The sequence below is a fragment of the Onychostoma macrolepis genome, chromosome 07 (assembly GCF_012432095.1).
Source record: "Onychostoma macrolepis isolate SWU-2019 chromosome 07, ASM1243209v1, whole genome shotgun sequence".
In the NCBI taxonomy this organism is placed as follows: Eukaryota; Metazoa; Chordata; class Actinopteri; order Cypriniformes; family Cyprinidae; genus Onychostoma; species Onychostoma macrolepis.
The window spans coordinates 5,499,097-5,521,873 of NC_081161.1; the positions used below are offsets into that span (position 1 = coordinate 5,499,097).

The 22,777-nt window shown below is 34.6% G+C and overlaps 1 protein-coding gene across 6 annotated transcripts in view; it reads left to right on the forward strand.

Annotated features, from left to right (window-relative positions):
* Positions 1-22,777, forward strand: part of kcnip4a (potassium voltage-gated channel interacting protein 4a) — a 215,073-nt gene that overhangs the window by 182,653 nt on the left and 9,643 nt on the right. For all 6 annotated transcript variants that reach the window (XM_058781421.1, XM_058781419.1, XM_058781418.1 and 3 more), the window contains exon 2: positions 13,553-13,677. In XM_058781421.1, the coding sequence (XP_058637404.1) occupies positions 13,553-13,677 (125 nt within the window). The remainder of the gene's footprint in view (positions 1-13,552; positions 13,678-22,777) is intronic.

A 22,777-nucleotide genomic window follows, 5' to 3' on the forward strand; every position in this document is an offset into this window, starting at 1 on the left:
TTTTAAGTAAAGACTGAAAGAGTTATCAGAAGCTTAAAGATGATGACATAGCATTTGACTTCTGGTGATTGTATTTAGCCTTCAAAATTCATCAGCATTGTCAGGGAGATGCTAGGTTGGTCTACAAAAATCATCACTGCAGCACATCTATGTTGTGCCGGTCAGGATGCTCTAACAAACATGCCACAGAGAAACATAGCTGATTCTGCACATTAGACAGAGATTGGTTAAAGTAAAATAAGAAAAAAACAAATGACACACTTCACCTTTAAATAGATTTCAGAAAAATAAAATGCTTTTTGTTCCGGTTGAATTGAAGCACTGAAATTGAACCTTAACTCACACTGTCGTTGACCATCTATCACGATCGCGTTTGCCATTTTCTGCACCATTACCTGCTAAAGGTGTCTGATGTCATTTGTGTTGCTAAATGTGCAGAAATGTATTCAAGTCCATCTTTGAGCAGGAGCAGATGTGTTTCTGAGTGCTTCATTACAGCACATCTGCACAGGCTGTCCAACAGTCAGGTTCAGCAGGTGGATGTGATGGGAGGGAAGTGTTTTTACATCAGCACTGCCAAAACCAATCAAATATACTGCTGAGCATTTCACTGGCCTTCAGAAGCCTTTGTTTCAGGCGTCCTGCAAACTTTATGCTTTTATGGTCATCTGTATGCTTGGCAGGGTTATTATAGTTAACTCATTCTAAAACCTTAAATAAATGTTGCTTAAAATAAAATAGGGATCACTTGGGACCACTTTGCAATAAGGTCCCATTAGTTAATGCATTAACTAACAACAACTAATAATGAGAAATAATTTGTTACAGTATTCATTAATCTATTTTAACATCAGTTAATAAAAGTACAAAAGTTCATTGTCAGTTCATGTGAGCTGAAATCCATTACATAATATGAACAGGTACAGCTTAAAATTAACACTAAAATAAATGCTTTAGAAGCACTTTTCATTCCTAGTTCATGTTAATGAATGCAGTTAACTAATATTAACAAATGGAATCTTATTGTAAAGTCTTACCGTAAAATAAACACAGTCCAAAATAAAATAAAATGTATTTTATTTCTCATTTTCATTCAGTACTTAAAATAACTAAAACTCAAATAATAAATAATAAATAAAATAATTGGTTACACTTTATTCCGATAGTCCACTTTAGACATTCTACTAACTATAAGTAACTTTGTAGCTACATGTCAACTACATGTCAACTAATTCTCATTAATTTGCAACTACATGTCTATTAACTCTCAGTAGGGTAGGTTTAGGGTTAGTAGAATAAGTTGACATATACTTGCAAAGTTTCTCATAGTCAGTATGTTGTATGTTGTGGACCCATCAAAATAAAGTGTTAGAAGATAACACAGACAGTCTACTAATACTCTAAGCACTGCTAGTTGACATGTAGTTGCAAAGTTACTTGCTGTTAGTTTAATGTCTAAAGTGGACTATCGACATAAAGTGTTACCAGTTCTCATCATGACCTTGTAAACCTTAATATCTTGTAACTTTTGCACAATACACACAAGGATGCCAGAAAGCGTGTACATAAAGTGGAATTATTACAGTATTATATTACCAGATGTTTATCCAGCAAAAGCAGTCCCACCACTAAAGAGATCATGTGCACAACTTTACAGCTCACATAACACATAAGTTTGTATGGAAACAAATAATATAAGTGCATTAACAATAATATGAGCTGGAAATTTCTGCTTGTCCCATAGACTTGTGTTGTAAGGGCATGACTGTACGGTAAGGATGATTTGTGTTGTTTCTACAAACTGATCAATGAATAAGTTATTTAATGTGCTAATTGTTAGCTGTCAGGATTGTGGACTGTGTTGTGTGTGTTTTGCTCCCCATGTGTTCCCTGTGACCCAGTTTCTCCCTCACGGTGATTGTTAATTTGATTCCAGGTGTGTCTCGTCTTCCTCCCTAATTGTCTGTGTATTTAAGGTCTTGTCCTTTCTGTTAGTGTTGTTGGGTCTCTTACGTCAATAATGCTACATGTGTGTTCCTGTTTGCCCTGTGTTGGAAGAATTAAAAGACTGTTGCTGGTATTTTCTCCTCGTTCATCGCTCTGCTCCGTAGGCTAGTGTGATAATAGCATGGCACAAATTTTTCCAGCAGAATTTAAAGAAATACTCAATCCACAGTGTCCGCTACGGTAATGCAATAATGTTGATTACCACAAAAAAAAAAAAAAAAAAAAAAAATATATATATATATACAATATTTATTTATTATAAAACAGTTTTACAGAAAATCATGATGTTAATGTTTATAATTTCCTAATATCGTCATGTCTTATAGTTGCATTTAGCGGATTAGAGCTGCGTGAGAATATAATTAACATTTTGCAACAATGCAATCAAGCAGTTGAGATTTGCTACAAATTATATATGTCACCGCGTGAGTGTGCTGTATGTATGCGCATAAAGTTGAAAATACTTATGTAAACTTTATATAAAGAACTGGATGATAATATAGTTTCATTTTGCAATGGGGGGAAAATCAGGCAGTTGAAAATTGCTGTATAGCATATATTGCTTGTATATGAATAAAGTTGGAAATAATATATCCAACTTTATACAGAGCTGGTCAATATATAGTTATATATACGATATAAACAATCACACAACCGAGATTTGCTCTATTGCTTTGTATGGATATACTGTATGTTTGCAGGTAAAATAGGATCTTTTATATTGCTGTTATATTGCTATATATTGCTTGACAATAGTATACAGTAGTTTACTTTTTTATGATATAAAAATCAAGGAGCTGAGATTTACTGTTTAGCATATACCGCTTAAAATGAGCGTACATATGTATTTATGTAAGGTTGGGTATGTAAGTCGACTAGTTGGACAATTCGTTATTAATTAGTAATTTAATTAATTTGAGTTATTGAGTTGAAAATTACAAACCTGTGAGGTTTTGTTCAATTTATAACAATTTGGTTTAGTGGGAAGCCTAATTGCTTGTCTATTATTATAGAGTTGTAATGTTGTTCCTTTCATTTTTACAGTCGTTTTAGAGGTAGTTGTGTTAAGTGTTATGTTGTCTTATGCAACGAAGTTGTAATATTAGATTAAACAGAAGTGTTTTAAGTGATTTTTTTCACGCTAAAGTCATGTTAACATGCAAATTATGTATGTCATGTGTCAGCTATATTTGCAGAGTTTCCCTATTTTCTTCCATTTTAAGTGCCTCTCTGTAACAGATTTTTTAAGAAAACGAGGGACAAGTCAAGTCATTTCTGTGGTTAATTGAGCTTAACTTGTACTGAACCCAAAATATACCTCAGCCATTTGAATTTTGAGTGAACCAATGTGAGGCTTTTGGTCATAAATGAGCACTATAGTGTGCAGGTTTGAACCTAAGTAGTGCTTTCTGAGTAGTCCACTTCGTTTTACACTTCAGAAGCCATTTATAGTAATTAATACACCTTCAAGCCAGATAATATCATTCATATCTCTGTTTGTGTGAGTTTGCAACTGCAAAAATTGGTTTATCTTACTTAGTATCTTTGTCTTGTTTCTAATTAAAATATCTAAAAATTCTTAAATCAAGATACTTTTACTAGATAAAACTTAAGAAACTTGTTTCCAGGGGGAAAAAAAACTAAATTAAGTGCATTTTGCTTAAAACAAGTAAAATGATCTGCCAGTGGGGTAAGTAATACTCTTGAATATTTTACTTAATTTAGTTTTTTCCCCCTGGAAACAAAACGAAATATCTTAAGTCATTTTGCTTATCTAGTAAAAGTATCTTGATTTAAGAATGTTTTGATATTTTGACTAGAAACAAGACAAAAATACTAAGTAAGATGAGCCATTTTTGCAGTGTGCATTGCCTCTAACCCTTTGACCTTGTCAATATCTGTAATAAAACTGATTTAAGCAGTGTCTAATGCAGCTCTTGGGTGCGTTATTTTATCTGTAGCTCTAGAAAGCGTGCTTGTCCTTCTTGAGTTGTGGTCTCTTTGGGAAATTAGCTGTTTTTTCTTCGTTTATGAGGCGGCGTTTTTTAACGGTACGAGCAGGTGGTCGTGTCTGGGAGCCGACTGGAGAGTAGTGAGGTATTGACTCTTGTAGGGACAGAAAGCTGTGAAGTGTCCGGGCTCATAAAAGCGCACTTGTCCGGGCTGAGGCGCGTATGCATTATAGATGTGGAGAAACACAGAGAAAATGTGACGGGTGGCAGCAGGAAGGAGGAAGTCATAAAATGAGTTGTAAAATCATACTGGACTCTGAGGAAAATGTTGAAACAATGAAACTATCCAGACCTCATCATATACTGAAACACAGAAACGTGCTATATTTTTAGAAAATTGATGTAGTGTTATATAATTCAAGACTTTTTCACACATAAGGCATATTGAGTTTTTAATTGATTCTAATAACGTCAACTAAAGTAAAAGGAAGAATATTGACGTACGTTTTACAATAAAATACTATTTCAGTTTTTATTTAATTCAGTGTGTTACTTGCCAGTGCTTTGTAATTATTTGTGAAATATAGCAGCAGTTTCTGTGTGAATCAGGTAGATGTAGAGTTTAACATTTTCTTAAGACACTAATGGTCCTTTTTCATGCAAAATTCACTGGCATAATAAGAGTAGCATAACTTAGTCTTTCCAGATGCCAAAAAAAGAGGCAGAAATTTGTTAACTGCATCACCATGTGCTTGATTTGGAGTAAAATTAGCTTTGTGGCCCCACATCTCTGCCAATAATCCATCTTCGTCTCTCTGAAATGAAGCAGTTCAAGCCCTGTATTAGAAACCAGTGCAACATTCAGTTGATTTGGGATTTGACTCTGTGCCCACTGCAGCAAAACAGCATATGTGACCCTGGAGCACAAATCCAGTCTTAAGTCGCTGGGGTATATTTGTAGCAACAGCCAAAAATACATTGTATGGGTCAAAATGATCCATTTTTCTTTTATGCCAAAAATTATTAGGATATTAAGTAAAGATCATGTTCCATGAAGATTTTTTTTTTTATTTCTTACCGTAAATATATCAAAACTTCATTTTTGATTAGTAATATGCATTGCTAAGAACTTCATTTGAACAACTTTAAAGGCGATTTTCTCAATATTTAGATTTTTTTGCACCCTCAGATTCCAGATTTTCAAATAGCCAAATATTGTCCGATCCGAACAAACCATACGTCAATGGAAAGCTTATTTATTCAGCTTTCAGAAGATGTATAAATCTCAATTTCGAAAAATTGACACTTAACACTGGTTTTGTGGTCCAGGGTCACATATGTCCCGTGCTTTACAGATTTGTGCTAAAATTGGATATTAGTCTCAATTTTTATTCTTCCTTGACCATTTTATCTATTAATAATTCAGTTGAAAATCCAGTACTCTTTGATGTTTCACATAAACTACCAGTTAAAAGTTTGGGACAATCAAATATCCCCAAAAGTTGGAAATTGTACAATAAAAAAAACAGTAATGTTGTGAAATGTTATTACATTTTAAAATAATTGTTTTCTGTTGTAATTTATTGTAAGATATAATTTATTCCTTTGATCAAAGCTGAATTTTCAGTATCATTACTCCAGTCTTCAGTGTCACATGATCCTTCAGAAATCATTCTAATCTGCTGATTTGCCGCACAATAAATATTTCTAAATATTATCAATGTTAAAACCATGTTATGCTGCTTAATACTTTGGTGAAACCGAAATACACTACCACTCAAAAGTTTGAGGTAAGTAAGATTTTTAGAAAATATATATATAAGCAGCAAAAATGATTTTAACAATGATAACACTAAGAAATGTTATAATAATTGAGCAGCAAATCAGCATATTAGAATGATTTCTTAAGGATAATGCCACTCTAAAGACTAATGTAATGATGCTGAAAATTCAGCTTTGCTTCACAAGAATAAATAAAACGTTAAAATATATTTAAACAGAAAACAATTGTTTTAAACAATATTTTTACTTTCACAATATTACTGTTTTTACTCCAAATAAATGCAGCCTTTGTGGGCATAAGAGACTTCTTTCAAAAACATTAAGAAATCTGAATTATTCCAAAGATTTGACTGTTATTGTATATTCTTTTTAACTGCATACAATCAAAATTGTAATCAGTTTAACTTTAATGTTTATAAATGCCACAACTGAGGATCTAAGAGGCGCAGAGTTATAGGAATGACCCTCACAGACATGTTGCATTGGTTCATAAGGCTCATACTGTGTTTTCTGTGTTAATCATGTGCTGAAACCTTTGTTGCACTCCAGAGACTCTTCGGGATTTATATGTGAAATGACTTGAAGGCATGTTATGGGATAGATATAAATCTCACGTTAGATAGATATACGAGCCCACTGTCACCCGCTGCGCATATCAGAGTTTTCATGATCTCAGCAAGAATTTTCCTGAGAATGGCAAAATGCATCATGACCGACTCGCCTTGTTCTTGCATTGATGGAATGATATCAGGCATGAAGCATCCTTGTGTATTAATAATCTCACTTTTAACATTCATTTAAAGATGAATACTTTGTCATGTTATACTTGAATTTATGTTAGCCAACTAAACTTAGGGGACGCCTCCGGTGCAATTTGGTCATTTTCCCTGCATGGCATGTTTAATAGTTCCACCTTTAACTCATCTGAACCAATGCTTATATCATATCAAGAGTCAAGAAAGAAATCCCAGGACGTTATGAATGAGACCTGAGACATCATTTCATTTATTATGTGCATGCTGAATTCTATATGTTCATGCATCAGGACAACAGCACTGTATGTACTGTATATCTCATAGTAGGATCACCGTGCAGCATGGTATCGTTTAAAATAGCTGCTTAAGGTTTTTTGGGTGGGTCTTTAATTTAGACTGAACTCTTTAGTTAAAGTACCATGACTTACTGCTGTTACCACCCAAACAAATGATCTCAATTACTTGTCAAGCATCTCATCCCATCTGCCATCTCATCACTTCTTCTCTTGCTGAGTATCAAGGTCTTTCTTTGGAATAACTTCTGTTGTTTCATAAGTCAGCTCCGATAATAGTCACCAAAAGTAGTTTGAGATACTCCACCAGTCAAAAGAATGGACCAAAAAAAACCGTTAAAACAAATCAAAGCCATCTTATATTTCATCTTCATGAAAACTGGCACAATTTGTCTAGAGATTCCAGCTTTGCTACTCAGGGTTTTTATAAACCTTGCATTTTAAATCACATTGAAGCAGTTTGTGTGTTTTGGAAAACTTTTGTCTGCTTTTCCTTCATTATCTTTACATTTCAACAAATGTAAAATTATTTACATTTTTTATTAGTTTTTAAGAAATAAATACAGAGCTACAAAAAATTGTTTACAAAACTATTTTCAAGCATTTAAGTATTAAGTAACTTTTAGATATTTTTTTAAATCAGTAACAAAAAAAACTTTTTTGTCCAAACTTAAAATAAATAAATAAATTAATTAATTAAAAAATAGAAAATAAATATAAATATATATATATATATATATATATATATATTATGTTTTTTTTTTTTAAACAATTAATACAAAGCTACAAAACATTGTTTGCAAAATTATTTTAAATATTTAAGCATAAACATTTAGATCAAAATATTTAAAACAAAAAAATTGTCAAAATTGCTTTGTCAAACTTTTTATTTATTTAATTTTTTTTTTCAACCAATTAGTACAAAACTTTATCTACAAAATAATTTTTAAGCATTTAAGCATAAATATTTAGATCAAAAGACTTTTAAAAGAAAAAAAAAAGTCAAGCTTTTTAGTCCAAACTTTTGATTAGTACTGCAAGACCATGAAAATATTCAGAACTATCAAAATACTTATTTGCATTTGTTAAATAGATGGAACGAAATGGATTCATGCATTTCAACAAGTGCAAATATAATAAAAGACTGAAAGAACAAGGTAACCATGTGGTTTGACTTTATTTCATATTTGCTATGTTTACTACCCAGATCTTGTTTACTATTACAAACACTGTAAGAATAACAGATTAAGTGTTTAGCCTTCATGATGCTGAATGAAGATGCGGCTGTATTGACCTCATCTGTGGCCCTCAAGATCACCTCAGCAGCTCCCCACAGGAAATTCAATCTTGCTACATAAGCGTACGTGTGTTGAAGCGAAGGCCACACTCATTATCGGTAGTGCAACAATAAGCCATGTAAGAATACAGATAGTTTCTAATTGGTTATTAGACCTTGAGATACTATTTGAATTGCTGTTTTGTTAATCGTTATTGTACTGAATTTAAATAAATAAAAGGTAATTGCGACTTTTTATCTGAGAATTTTGACTTTTTTCTTCCAATTGCATGTTTTCACTTCGCATTTCTGCAGCTGCAAGTTATAAAATCAGAATTGTGTGATATAAACTCGCAAGTGTGTTACTAAGTCAGAATAGCAAGATATAAACTCGCAATTTTGCCTTTTTGTCTAGAATTGCACGTTTATATTACAATTCTGACTTTCTAACAATTGTAAGTAGTAATAATAATTTGAAGAAAATGTCAGAATTTTAACTGTCTTTTTTCTTCTCCAATTCCCAATTATTAATTCTGAGAAAAAATGTCAGAATTGCGATATATAAACTCGCAACTGTGAGAAAAAAGCCAGAATCGCAAGATAAAAAGTCACAGTTACCTTTTTTAATAAGTTTTTTTTATTCCGTGGCAGAAACATACAATAGCATTTTAGTGCCACGATTATGAAATTAAAGTCATCGTATTTTAAAAATAAAGTAAAAAATTATGAGAATAAAGTCATAGCATTATTAGATTAAAGTCGTAATATTTTGAGAATAAAGTTGTAATATTTTGGGAAAAAAGTTGTAATATTTTGAGAATGAAAAAAATAAATATTTCATCGTGATGATTCAAGTCATAGTATTTTAAGAATAAAGTTGAAGGATTTTGAGAACAAGGTCAAAAGAATGCACAAGAATGAAGTCATAGCAATACAAGATTCGAGTGATAATATGTTGAGAATAAAGCTGTAATGTTAAAATGTTATGAAATTATATTGCATAAATAAATTAATGTGAAATTTGAAAAAAAAAAAACCCTACTCTTCAAAAAAAGATTCATTCTTCACGTGTATTTAACATTAAAAACAGTAATAAAAATGTTCTAAAGGTTGAAGTTTCATAGATAAGTGATTTTATTAATAAACATATTTAAGGTCAGTGAACCGGTTGATTGTGGAGATGGGACACGTTTTGCTTTCACTGCAGGGATTAAACGTCCCCACAACAACACTAAAACCTAAAATCACCTGTGTTGTAAGAATCAGCAAAGTTTACTCATGAGGGAACTGACTTAATAAACCAAGTAAATCAAGTCTTTATGAAAATCTAAACACGTAGAAAGATTTATGTCATGGTTAGGTAGAGGTTTGGGGGGTTAGAAAATATCCTTTGCTCAGCACAAAAAAAAAAAAAACAGAACAAGTCATCAAGTCATTCTAACAGACTTCACAGACACAACTAAAACTGATCCTGGATCTGCACGAAACTCCACATCCATGCCTCCTTTGCTTCATGAACTCATGTCAGCATGCGCCGCTCGACCCTGGTTGCTGTGGTGACACTCACGCTGTGTCTTCTAGGTAGCGCTTGCCTTCAGAACGGCAGCAGGCGTGGAGTTACGGCACGGCTCAAGAAGCTGTTCCTATGCTCTTCTACCAAAGCACCATCCACCACGACCCAAAGCAAGTCTTCTTTCAACACAAACCTCCAGCACCTTTACTCAGAGAGCTCTTTTGCTATTAGAGTATGTGAAAAAGAAGTGCGCCTAATTGTATTGAGTGCACTTGTGGTGTACTTCAATTTTTAAAAACTGTACTTGCAGGTTATATAATATTAATAATATAATAAAAGACTACTTAAGTGTACTTAAAGATACAGTTCACTCATTTACTCACCTCCACTTGTTCCCAACCTGTATGAGTCTTTTTTCTGTTGAACACAAAATAAGATATTTTGAAGAATGCTGGTTAGAGTTGGTGGTACTATGGAGGTCAATGGCTACCGTAAATTGTTTGGCAACTTGAGGGTAAATAAAATGATGTCACAATGTTCATTTTTGGGTGAACTGTCCCTTTAAGAACACTTATAAACACTGCACATTGTTGTAATGTCAAATGAAAAGTTTTACTTTAAAGTACATTTTGTGTTCTCCAATATTGCGTTTAAAGTTAATGCATTTTAAATGTACTAAATTTCAGCTTCATCCTTACAAATGTGTAATTGCAAATATGTGACACTGGACCACAAAACCAGTCTTAAGTCGCTGGGGTATATTTGTAGCAATAGCCAAAAATACATTGTATGGGTCAAAATTATCCATTTTTCTTTTATGCCAAAAATCATTAGGATATTAAGTAAAGATCATGTTCCATAAAGATATTTTGTAAATATCTTACCGTAAATATATCAAAACTTAATTTTTGATTTGTAATATGCATTGCTAAGAACTTCATTTGGACAAATTTAAAGGTGATTTTCTCAATATTTTGATTTTTTTGCACCCTCAGATTCCAGATTTTCTAATAGTTGTATTGGTCAAATATTGTCCAATCCTAACAAACCATACATAAATGGAAATCTTATTTATTCAGCTTTCAGATGATGTATAAATCTCAATTTCGAAAAAAATTAACACTTAAGACTGGTTTTGTGGGTCCAGGGTCACATATATTTAAATGCATGACATACAAGCTTCTGTAGAAATGACATTAAAGTATTTTTTAGGTTATTATAAATGCTTGTCAGTGCATTCAGCAGTACACGTTAACCATATTTCAAAGACAATAGAAGTAATTATGAAATTACAAATAAAGATGCACTTAAGTCTTACTTAAGTGGGTCAAAAAGCACTCTTAAGTTCAACACGCTTAAGTATTTTCTTTGCATTCAGCATTACATTTAGTTCGCACTTTAAAGTCTTTTATTTCCATAATAAGTACTCTTTTTAAAAGTATGCTAAAGTGTACTTCTTTTTCACAAGTATAGTGTCAATCCTTTAATTTCTTTTTCTTTAACTATTTCATATTTGACCTCTGTATTTCTTTTTCTCTCACTCTTTTCATATTCTTATGTAAGCCAAAGACATCTACTCACGTCTTTCAGCTGCTGAGTATTATGATTTGTCGTCTGAATACCTCCTGCTCTATTCTTTGCAAGGTTATGTTCTTGAAAAGCCAACTTTGAAGAAAAACAAATCACAGCATACTGTACAGTACTGACCATTTTTATATTCTGGGAACAACACTGCAGGAAATCCTAAATACCAATTGTATTGGAATTTTGGAAGTGGGCTAGCAAATGATTAACTGTCATCATTATTGCTGATTGTTAAAATGCTCTATTTTGTGTTTTTAATGAACATCTTTGGATGCCAAAGAATGCTTCTGTTTAAATCCTTATGCATTGTGTTATGAAACAGGGCTGTTTGCACGAAGTGGTAATGATACTACAATTACTCTAACTGCAGGTGATCGCTATACTCCAAGAAGGATGAGACGAGAACACAATGTTCATATGTGTCAGTTCTGTTTGCCAATCGTTTGACGAGTTGTCTTCTGTGGATCAGAGGGTCATATGTCAGCCATTAGTCTTCCACGCTTCAGGTGTCACAGTAATCACTGTGCCTCCCAGTAGCACCCGTCACCTCCCATTGATTAATGTTAAGAGACTCACTCTACATTTCATTGTTTTATTGGCTTCTGCTCCTCACTTATTATTTTTAAAGATTATTTAGTCTTTAGGGGTGTAAATAATGTGTAAATGTCAGACACAGGTCATATTGAATGCTAGATGATCTTAGTTAATATAGAGAAACACAGTTTTCCAGAAATACAGTTTTATCAGGGTTCAAATATAAGCTGAAAACTTATTTAGATTTAAGGCTAATGAGGATGATACACCAAGGCCTATTAAGATCCTATGTACAGATGGAAAGCCGTAGAACATATTTGTTCTAGAACCTCATCAGTCTGACAGAATAGTACATATTTGCTATATTCACTGTTTGATGCTGCTTTTATACAACAGTTCAATAAACATTAAGTTAATATTGAGTAACTTGCATTTCAGACACAATAAATTGCCAGCCACTTTGTGTTTTTGCTTTTCCAAGGAAAATAGTTTCAAACAAAGTCGAAGCATAATGAATTGTTGTGCATCTCTGAGCATTAGTGGTGCTTTGTTCATGAATTAATCAATGCTTTTGAACAAATCAGTTGAGTGAATGGTTCAATGACTCACCCATACATGCAGTCACTTGTTTTGTTCATGAATGAATCAGTGTTTTTGATTCAATGACTCACCCATACATGCAGTCACTTGTTTTGTTCATGAATGAATCAGTGTTTTTGATTCAATGACTCACCCATACATGCAGTCACTTGTTTTGTTCATGAATGAATCAGTGTTTTTGATTCAATGACTCACCCATACATGCAGTCACTTGTTTTGTTCATGAATGAATCAGTGTTTTTGATTCAATGACTCACCCATACAGGCGTTCACTTGTTTTGTTCATGAATGAATCAGTGTTTTTGATTCAATGACTCACCCATACATGCAGTCACTTGTTTTGTTCATGAATGAATCAGTGTTTTTGATTCAATGACTCACTCATACAGGCGTTCACTTGTTTTGTTCATGAATGAATCAGTGTTTTTGATTCAATGACTCACCCATACATGCAGTCACTTGTTTTGTTCATGAATGAATCAGTGTTTTTGATTCAATGACTCACTCATACAGGCGTTCACTTGTTTTGTTCATGAATGAATCAGTGTTTGTTGAACAAAGTGGTTGAGTGAATGATTGGTGACTGATTCGGTGACACTTATAAAGACAGGCTGCATCTGAATATGCATACTTCCCTGTAATTTAGTACACAAAAACTGTATTTGAAAAATTTACAGTTTTCATAAAACTGCAGCCCAAAAGTACCCAGATGATCTATTGTTTCTACTGAGATTTCGAAGATGTGAGGCCATGGGTCGATGGGAGAGGACGAATATGAAGAAAGTTGTACATCCAGATTACATTCATACTACACAAATTCATATTATGTACTACATACATTTTAACAGTCACAAAGTACTTATTTAAAACAAGTATGTACTCAGAGAATATAATCGGTTGAGTGAATGATTCAATGACTTTCTCGAAGACATTCACTTGTTTTTGCTCATGAATGAATCAGTGCTTTTGAACAAACTGGATGAAGTGAATGTTTCAGTGATTTGTGGCCATCTAGTGGTGTATTGATGTAACTGTTTAATTTCTGTCAAAATTGTGTTTTTATGTACTTATGAATTTAAAAAAAGTTTTATATCTCATATATCTGTACATCTAATATTCCCTGTTGAATACAAAGATCTCAGTGTTTGCATGTTTTGTCATTATTTGGTCCACTACTAACAGAATTTTATATTAACGCTGTTGTTCTGAGTGTGAGCAGCTGGATCGTAACCCTGATGTTGTGTGTTTCTCTACAGATAGTGTTGAGGATGAGCTGGAGCTGTCTGCTGTACGGCATCGACCAGAAGCTTTGGAGCAGCTGGAGGCTCAAACGCGTTTCTCACGCAAAGAGCTTCAAATCCTCTATCGGGGCTTTAAGAATGTGAGTTAATGCTTCTGACTTCAAAAAGTTTGATTTATTTTCATTTTGAATCCGATTGCATTCGGTATAAAGTTGTTGATTTTTTTTTTTATTCCTTTTGAGCGTTGGTTTGATGTGGAACATATCCAAACTTTGCAGAAAAACTATCACGCTTCCTACAATAATCAGGTCAGGAAAGGTCTCTAGAGTTTCCCTGAGGCATAAATGTCCTTTCACACCTCTGGTGCACAATGTAATGAGACAACACCGAATTAACTCGACCCAAATTGTCAGGTGACAAAGCGTGAGAGTGGCACAATGGTCCTTTATTATCAGACTCTCAAGGGGAGATATCAGAAGGAGGTAATCCTTCCTTCAGACCACACAAACACACATCGCTGGCAAGTGATGACTGCGCTGAGGTTTTCTGGCACCCTCAATACTGTCTTATTCATTTTCTCATGAAGTGTCCCAGATACTGTAAATGTTAAATCTGTTTTCTTTTTATTGTTTCACATTTAATATCACCTGCCATTTCTGATTCTTTTGCTTCTTGGATTTTTTTTGGACTATCAAGTTCTAAAATCCTTCAAAAGAGATTTAATTAGTAAATCATTGTCAAGGGTCCTGTCCCAAATGCCGCCCTAAGCCCTCACGTTCCTCCTGTGACTGCACACTTTGATGATTTAGTTGTAGGGCTGAGCAAAAGGGCACATCGAGGGCATGTGTGCTGTCGTCTGAAACCTCAAATGAACTGGCCAGCCTACGGTCTTGTGAATTTCACAGACTTGCACGTGCAACACGCTATTGCAAGGTATGTCATGTGGGAAAGGCCTGGCTCACCACAACTTGTTATTCTCATGTGGATACATTGTTTTGTTGGCCCACACTGGTTTACAGCCACTTGTATCCATGATAACATTGAAATGTCATAGTCAAATACTTGCCATTAGAAAGGATTTTCTCTTCCATTAACATATTTTTCTGTATTTCAAAGGACACCAGTGTTAGTCAGAGACAAAAGAGTCTATATTACTTTTGTTTGTTCATTTGTTGGAAAATAGACAGACAGACAGTGCTGCTTTTATTACTCCTCAGTTCTCACCATTGCTTTTGTTTTACCAGACAGACAAATATTAAACACTGACTTGACTAAACCCCGCATAGTTACTGTTAAACTTGTACCTATAAATTCTAGATCGTTGTATCTTTGCTAATTATGTAAAAAAATTAAAATAAAAAAAAGAACACGAGAGGCAGAAATCATGCATTTGTACTAGTGCTGTCAAACAATTAATCGCGATTAATTGCATACAAAATAAACGTTTTTGTTTGCATAATATATGTGTGTGTTCTGTGTATATTTATTATGTATATATAAATACACACACATACAGTATATATTTTGAAAATATTTACATGTCTATATTTATATTCATATAATTTATATTATAAATAAATATATTTAATATATAAACATAATATTTTCCTGAAATATATACATGCATGTGTGTGTATTTATATATACATAATAATATTATGTAAACAAAAACTTTTATTTTGGATGCGATTAATTGTTTGACAGCACTAATTTATAATGATTCAAAATGTTGTAGTCAGTAGGCTCTTTTTAGAAGAAATTAATACTTATATTCAACAAGGATGCATTAAATTGATTTAAAAAAGTAGTATTAAAGACATTTAAAATGTTAAAAAAAAAATTATTTCAAATAAATGCAGTTCTTTTCAACTTTATTCATCACAGAATCCTGAAAAATGTATCACCATTTCAATAAAAATATTAAGCAGCAAATCATCATAGAATGATTTCTGAAGTATGTAAGTAATGACTGCTGAAAATTTATCTTTTCCACCACAAGAATAAATTAATTGAGTTATGAGTTATTTTAAATTGTAGTAATATTTTACAATATTACTGTTTTTACTGTATCAGTGATCAAATAAATGTATGTAAATAAAGTAATTACATAATATGGAAAAATACCATGGAAGTCAGTGGCTACCAGCAACTGTTTGCTTACCAACATTCTTCAAAATGTCTTCTTTTGTGTTCAACAGATGAAAGAGACTCTTACAGGTTTGAAACAACTTGAGGATGAGAAAATGATGACAGAATTTTAGTTTTTGTGTGAACTTTCCCTTTTATTTATTTTTTACTGATCAGGATTTGAGAAGGCATTCAGGTAAATAAACTATTAAGTTTTTAAATGATCCTTTTTTTTACCTCAAAAAATGACAAAGGAATAAATAAAAACAAAATGCATTGTTCAGTGGTCAGACTCAAATTCAAACCAAATAGCGCTGAGAGAAGTTTGAAGATGTTTGTATGAGAGAAATCGACCTTGTAGATCAGTGGAAGTCATGCACAGTAATCTGTTCATAGTGGATTTTACAGATGAGAAGATTTCATTTTATGAGAGATGGTGGTCATATTTTTCTTCTTACTAGGTTAATTACACTCCACAAATGATCCGGGCCTAAATTAAACTTGATTATCTGCAAATTAGCTGAAAAAGAAAAATTAACTGAATCTACTAACAGAGTATTTCAGAATCGTTCAGACTTTTCCTTTGTGTTATTTTGGTTGTATTATCTCATGACTCATGACCATGGTGGTAAAATAAAACCAAAATATGCCAGATATTCTGTCCTTGATCCTCTGTGTGCCGTCAGTGAATGAGCATGCTTCAGTAAGCTAAAACAAATTTAATTACAGTCTGTATCTTAACACTGTTAATGAACCCTGCATTGCTCCTGGAGTTTTGATAATGTTGAGGAGACTTTGGCAGTGATGGTTTCTGATGAGAGCAGTGTGTCTCTTAAAAGGTAATTACACGGGGTCTCTCTCACGCTGCCTGCACAAGAGACAGTGGATGACAGCAACACGAAACAATTCCTTTTAATTAACCAGTGCTCACTGTAACAACACAGAACTTTCTTAGACACAGCCTTTGTATGTCAAAGATGTGAAGTGCTGGATTAGACAAAACAACTTACTGTAGGGCTTCTTTCATGTAGCAGAGCCCAAGGTAATTGGTGGTGCAGAGGACACATTTCAGACTGTTTTTGTTGTTATTTATAAAAATTCAGGATGCAGAATAGCGGGTGAATCGCCATTTAAACATGCATATCATGACAGTGTACAACGAGTCTTTGGAAATGCTATCTTAAAGGAATAGTTCACCCAAAAAATGAACAGTTGCTGAAAATTGACTCACCATCAAGCCATCCAAGATGTAGATGAGTTTGTTTCTTGATTGAAAATGTAGTATCGCATCACTTACTCACCAGTGGATCCTCTGCAGTGAATGGGTGCCGTCAGAATAAACAGCTGATAAAAACATCACAATAATCCACATGACTCGTTCATCAATTAACATCTTGTAAAGTGAAAAGCTGCATGTTTGTAAGAAACAAACCCATTGGCAAAATATGAGTCCATTATCTATAATATTGTTTGTCCTCTTACATCAAAACCCACTGACATACAGTATTTGTTTAGATCTGTTTTGTTTGTAAATGGTTCTTGATCTGTGTATATTTTTCTCCTGATTCAGACAGACTTTTTCACTGGAGAAAGCAATATTATCTCTACATCTACTATTTTTACTGTAAGCAACAGTTTGAAGTTTAAAACGTTTTAATGATGGATTTGTTTCTTACTTCAGAAGAGGTTAATTGATGGACTGGAGTGGTGTGGATTACTTGTGTGTTTTTACACATCAGGATTTAACAATCATTCAAATTAAAGAACTATTATGTTGTTAAATGGTACTTTTTTTTTTAGTTCACACTTAAGTTTTGGGACCCATTCGCACTATTAACTAACTTTTAACTATTAGCGGGGCCGGTTAGATCAATATCAATATTAGATCAATAGACAAATTGTGCACTTTGTGGTACAAGCACCAAATTTGGCATGAATGAAGCTTAGGACTATAGGAGGGCTGCATTGGGTTTGGGCTCCCGCGGGACCCAATGCAAATCTCGCGGGAGCGGGCGGTTTTACTTTTGCTGCGGGCGGGAGTGAGCTGTCAGAAAATTCATTGGGAAACCCGCAGGGAACGGTGGGATTTGGTGTGTAATAGAAATGGAGTCAACACATTAAGTTGAGAAGAAAATTAAAGCAGCTGTTTACTTGACAAAAGCAAAGCAAGGCAAGTCAGACATCTGGAAACAATTCTCAATTGTCATTGAAAAAACATGGGAAAGAGTTCAACTTTGTAAGTTGCGATAAATGTGCACAAGGACATAAATCTGGCACCTCTGCCTTGAGGCGGCATACCTATTTTCTAAGTGTTTATTTACTTAAGTTAAAGTTATTTCATATTTTGCTTTGGCTTATTTAGCCTACTTAAACTGTTTGTTAACAGTTGAGGTCATTGCACACTGAGTCCGAAATTTTCGTGTGCGTTTTTCTGATTTTTCGTATTCCTCATCCTTTCCTATCAAAATGCATGCTACGGATGCGAAAATGCAGAAACTCAAACCTGATCTGAATGTTTTTTTATGACGGACGAAAGTTTCGGAGGCAGTGTGTAAACGTGATTGACATAACGTGAGGTTTTATTTATTTATTGAAATAACCTTTAAACTGTTTGTTTAGTAAATCGTTTGGTGCTTCTGTATCAAGCAGGAGGCTACTTTTAAAAACTGAGGTGCTGCTATTTGTTTTAATGGTTAATGTTTTATAACGCTAATAAAAAAAAAAAACCAAAGTTTTTGTCAGGTGTGGTGCTTTGGTTTAGCATTACTTCTCATTTAAACGCAATCATGTTTAAATCCTGCTATTCTGGATGTTACGGGGCTGACGAGACGAGAGACATGCGGATCCATGTGCAAGGTTTTATTGAGCAGAGACGTGGTCATAACAAGCAGGGTTGAACAGTGGCCAACAGTTATAACATGGGCGAGACAGAGAGTAAACAAAGACAAGCATGGGTCGATGATCGGCAAACAGTATCAAAAGGGGTCAGACAAGAGAGGTAATCCAAATCGTAAGCAAGAGTCCAGGCAGGGGAAAACACAATCCGAAACAGGCAAGACTAGAGAAACTAACAGGGCTCTGTAGGGCAGCGATAATGCATACAATACTCGGCAGTGAGACAGAGAAAGTCCAAGGCTTATAAAGAGTGATCAGTGTGTGCGTAGGATCAGGTGTGCGTGTGATAAGTGCAATGAGTGATTGGTGACAGCTGTGATCAGTAATGGATGATGGGAATTGGAGTCCATTGTGATGTGTGGTGTGAAAGTCAATATGATTGCAGGGTGACCTCTTGTGGCAGTCAGACAGAAGAGCAGGCCCAGGACTCGTAACACTGGATGTTAGTGGACGGGCGGGAGTAGACACAAACATTGCGGGCGCGGGCGAGAGTGGAACACGCAGGTTGCGGGAGCAGGCGGTCCTGGTCAGAAATTCAGCGGGAGCGGGCGGGTGCGGGTTGAAGAAAACAGTCCCGTGCAGGGCTCTACTTAGGACCCCTTCTTTCAGAAAAGCACATTAGCCACCTGAAAAAATCAAGACGGCGGCCATTTTTCAAGATGGCGACCACGTACACACTCAAAATTAGATTTCAGCATTCACATTGAACCATTCACCATTAACACTAACTATTAACAATTCAAATATATAGATTTCAACATGAGAAGTCAATCCAATATAATATGACTTATATTACAGTATTATTCAACTATATTAATGAGTATTTCAAATTACGTTCAATTTCCTTTTCATTGCGTTTGAGAAAGCTTATTAAGCATTAGTAACTTATCTTACTTTTGTGTTGTTCACTGAAATCTGTTAATATGTTTAGCAGATGTCTTCATTTGCTCACAAATTATTTATGAGAGCGATGTCAATGCACAATCAGGGCACACTGGTGACATCATTGCTGTGAAACTCAGCATGGGGTTCAGTGTCGGCTATGTAGTGTTTCTAACCATAGTATTATTAACTGTAGTTGTAACATAGTGTAGTGTCCCAAATGCTATCTAATTAGCCCTTTAGATATTTCAACTAACCTTAGTTAGTTTTTACTAACCTTAGTTGTAGTATAGTTAGATAGCCTCACCTGAATTGCCAGGATGTGCCAGCGCGGGAGAGCCAAGCCAAGGGTAATGGGGCTTTAGTTACCCGAATGGTGTACAGATCGCACGGGAATTAAATGGCACTGAATGAACGATCGGGCTAGGTGTAGAGCTTCCACTGCTTGAACCTAGTTGAATCCCATACACGAATGTGCTAATTAAACTAGTAATGGTTTGGTGGTAAAAGGATAAACCCTCAGCTTTAACCGTTCAGTTGTTGAAGATGGCAGACAATAACAATCCTCTGGAAACAATCGTTCCCACTTCAGACAAAGTGCCCAAGTGTGATGTCATAATTGTTGACGGTTCTTCCATGGTGAATTCCCTGACCCCACGAGGATCAAGAGCCTTTGAGGAATATGCAGCCAAGGATGTCATTCCAAAGATTGCTGCATATTTAACTCAGTACCAAAGAGTAGACATGGTGTTTGATGTGTACTTGAATTCCAGTCTGAAGTCAGAAACAAGATCTAAGCGAGGCAGAGGTGGCAGGTGCAGAGTGGCCAATAACACGAAGTTACCACCAAATTGGAAAAGTTTTTTGAGGGACAATAACAACAAATCTGAACTTTTTGGCTTTCTTGCTGAAAAGATTGTAACGTCATGTCCTGACACGGTTGTCATTGTCACAAAAAGTGACCAGGTTGTTTGTAATGTGGCAGATTATAATGTAGAGGGATTGTCTCTGTGCAATCATGAAGAGGCTGACACAAGAATATTTGTCCATGCCAAACATGCAATTGAGCAAAACAACAAAACTGTGCTAATTAAGGCATGTGACACAGATATACTTGCCATTGCACTAAGCGCCTTTGAAACTCTTCAAGAAGCAGGTTTGCTAATGTAATCTTTTACATTATATTGTTACAGTTGTGTGTTTATTTGTATTTGTCAAGTTCAAACTAATTAGTTTTAAGACCATATACATGATAAATGGATAGTCAATCCACTGTTAGGGCGAAAATATTTATTTTAATAATAACAAGGTCGGCCATCTTGAAAAATGGCTGCCATCTTGATTTTTTTCAGGTGGCTAACGTGCTTTTCTGAAAAAAGGGGTCCTAAGCTACATTCATGCCAAATTCTGTGCTTGTACCACAAAGTGCACGATTGTTTCACTAACCGGCCCCGCTATATGACTTTTGCCTCAATAAACTCCTAATTTGCTGCTTATTAATAGTTAGTTGTTAAGTTTAGGTACTAAGTAGGATTAAGGGATGTAGAATATGGTCATGCAGAATAAGACATTAATATGTACTAGTATGCCAGTAATATGCATGCTAATAAGCAACTAGTTAGTCCCTAAACTAAAGTGTTACCACATTTATGGTGAAATGGTGCATATCATCTCTTTTAGAAAGAGAAATGAAAATGAGTGTTGTGTGATTGTATTGTTATGGGATTCAGTCCATCTCTTTGAAAATATTGAAACAGGACAATGAAGTTGGCTCTCTGTAGTCTGTTTATGTCCCAAAAGTACTGTAAGTCTCAAGGGAAGATGAGGATGAACTGAATGTGTTAAGAGGCATCAAGTGAGTTACACTTTAGTTGGAAAACATGATATGATAAAGTCAGGTTTTTGTAGGTCCTAAACACTTACCTGGTTATTTTAAGATTGCTCAGCACATATCGTGTAGGCTCCATCACTGTACTTTAATGAAATGCACAAAGGCACAGTGGAAGTTCATAGCGAGGTCAAGCTTTCACGAGGGTGTTAAACTGTATACCGAAGACATATGCCCTGTTTTCTGTATAGTAGATCCATTTAAGCGTGACTGAATCATTTTAACCAGGCCGGCAGATTCAAACTGTTTTCTGAGAGTGTGACAGGCAGTTGTACGGTGTCTTTTATTGAAGAATGTAAAAGCATGATCTAAGAGCAAATCCCTCCTGTGCTGTGCTTGTATCAAAAACCGCACGGTTTCCCCAGCTCAGCACAGCAGCTCTCAGTCCTCCAGTCCTCCTCCTCTAGTTGCTCAATACACAGCAAAGGGAATACTGTAATGAGGTTTCATATCTGGCTCTGAACGCCAGAGGCTGGTTTGTGATTATTTGATTTTCATGTCGTTTTATTGCTCAGAGTTTTGCCATGTACATGTACATGTGGCCACTTTATAAAAGTCAATTATTTTGCCCTGCAGACGGACGCTTCATTACGTCAGGTCCAAACATGCAATGTGTTTTCCAAAAAGTTCTTAACAGATTAGTTTAAAGATCAGTCTTTTATTATTTCCACAGTCGTGAAAAACTTGAAAATATCAGGCCATTTTCAAAATGTGGCTTTCCAGGCCTGAAAAAGACAGGGAAATTAATCACATCTTGGAAGAGTTATGGAAATTTTCATAGTGAAAATGCATTTCATGCATGGTCATGCACAGCTTTGAAAAAAAAAAAAAAAAAAAATCATGAAAAGTTCTTCATGAGTTGCAAATCGTCAGTGAATGACTTAAGTTGCAGTCTTTTCTTCACATAAAGCTACCATATGGCTTCAGAAAACTTAAAATATAGTCTAATATACTGTAGATTTTATACATGTCTGTAGAATTTGTCTAATTTATATTTATAAAAAATATCTTATCTATCTATCCAGTATACACACACAAAAGTAGATGATTTAGATTATTTGGTCACAGAACATAAAATAACTGAAATCTCTCTTGGGAATGTAAACTAAAGATGTCTAAGCAATTATCCGCACTTATACCGTGCTTGAAATAGCAACACTGTAAAAGCATGTTTCATGATTGCTGCAATTGCCAAAGCATTTATGATAAAGCAACAGCAATCATCTTGAAAAACGTCCTGGTCCACTGTGTAATCTAATCCAGTTCCTGGGGTCCAAATGACACTGTTAAGATCCTTCATGTGACATACAGAGTCATGTGTTTGTCATTGCTGGAGTGCAGTATGGACAGATTTCTTTCATTATACGATCTATGGAAGCGCAAAATATTTGTATGTTTTTAAATAAGATATCATGCACAAGTTACAGGTATAAAAGACAGCTGATGAT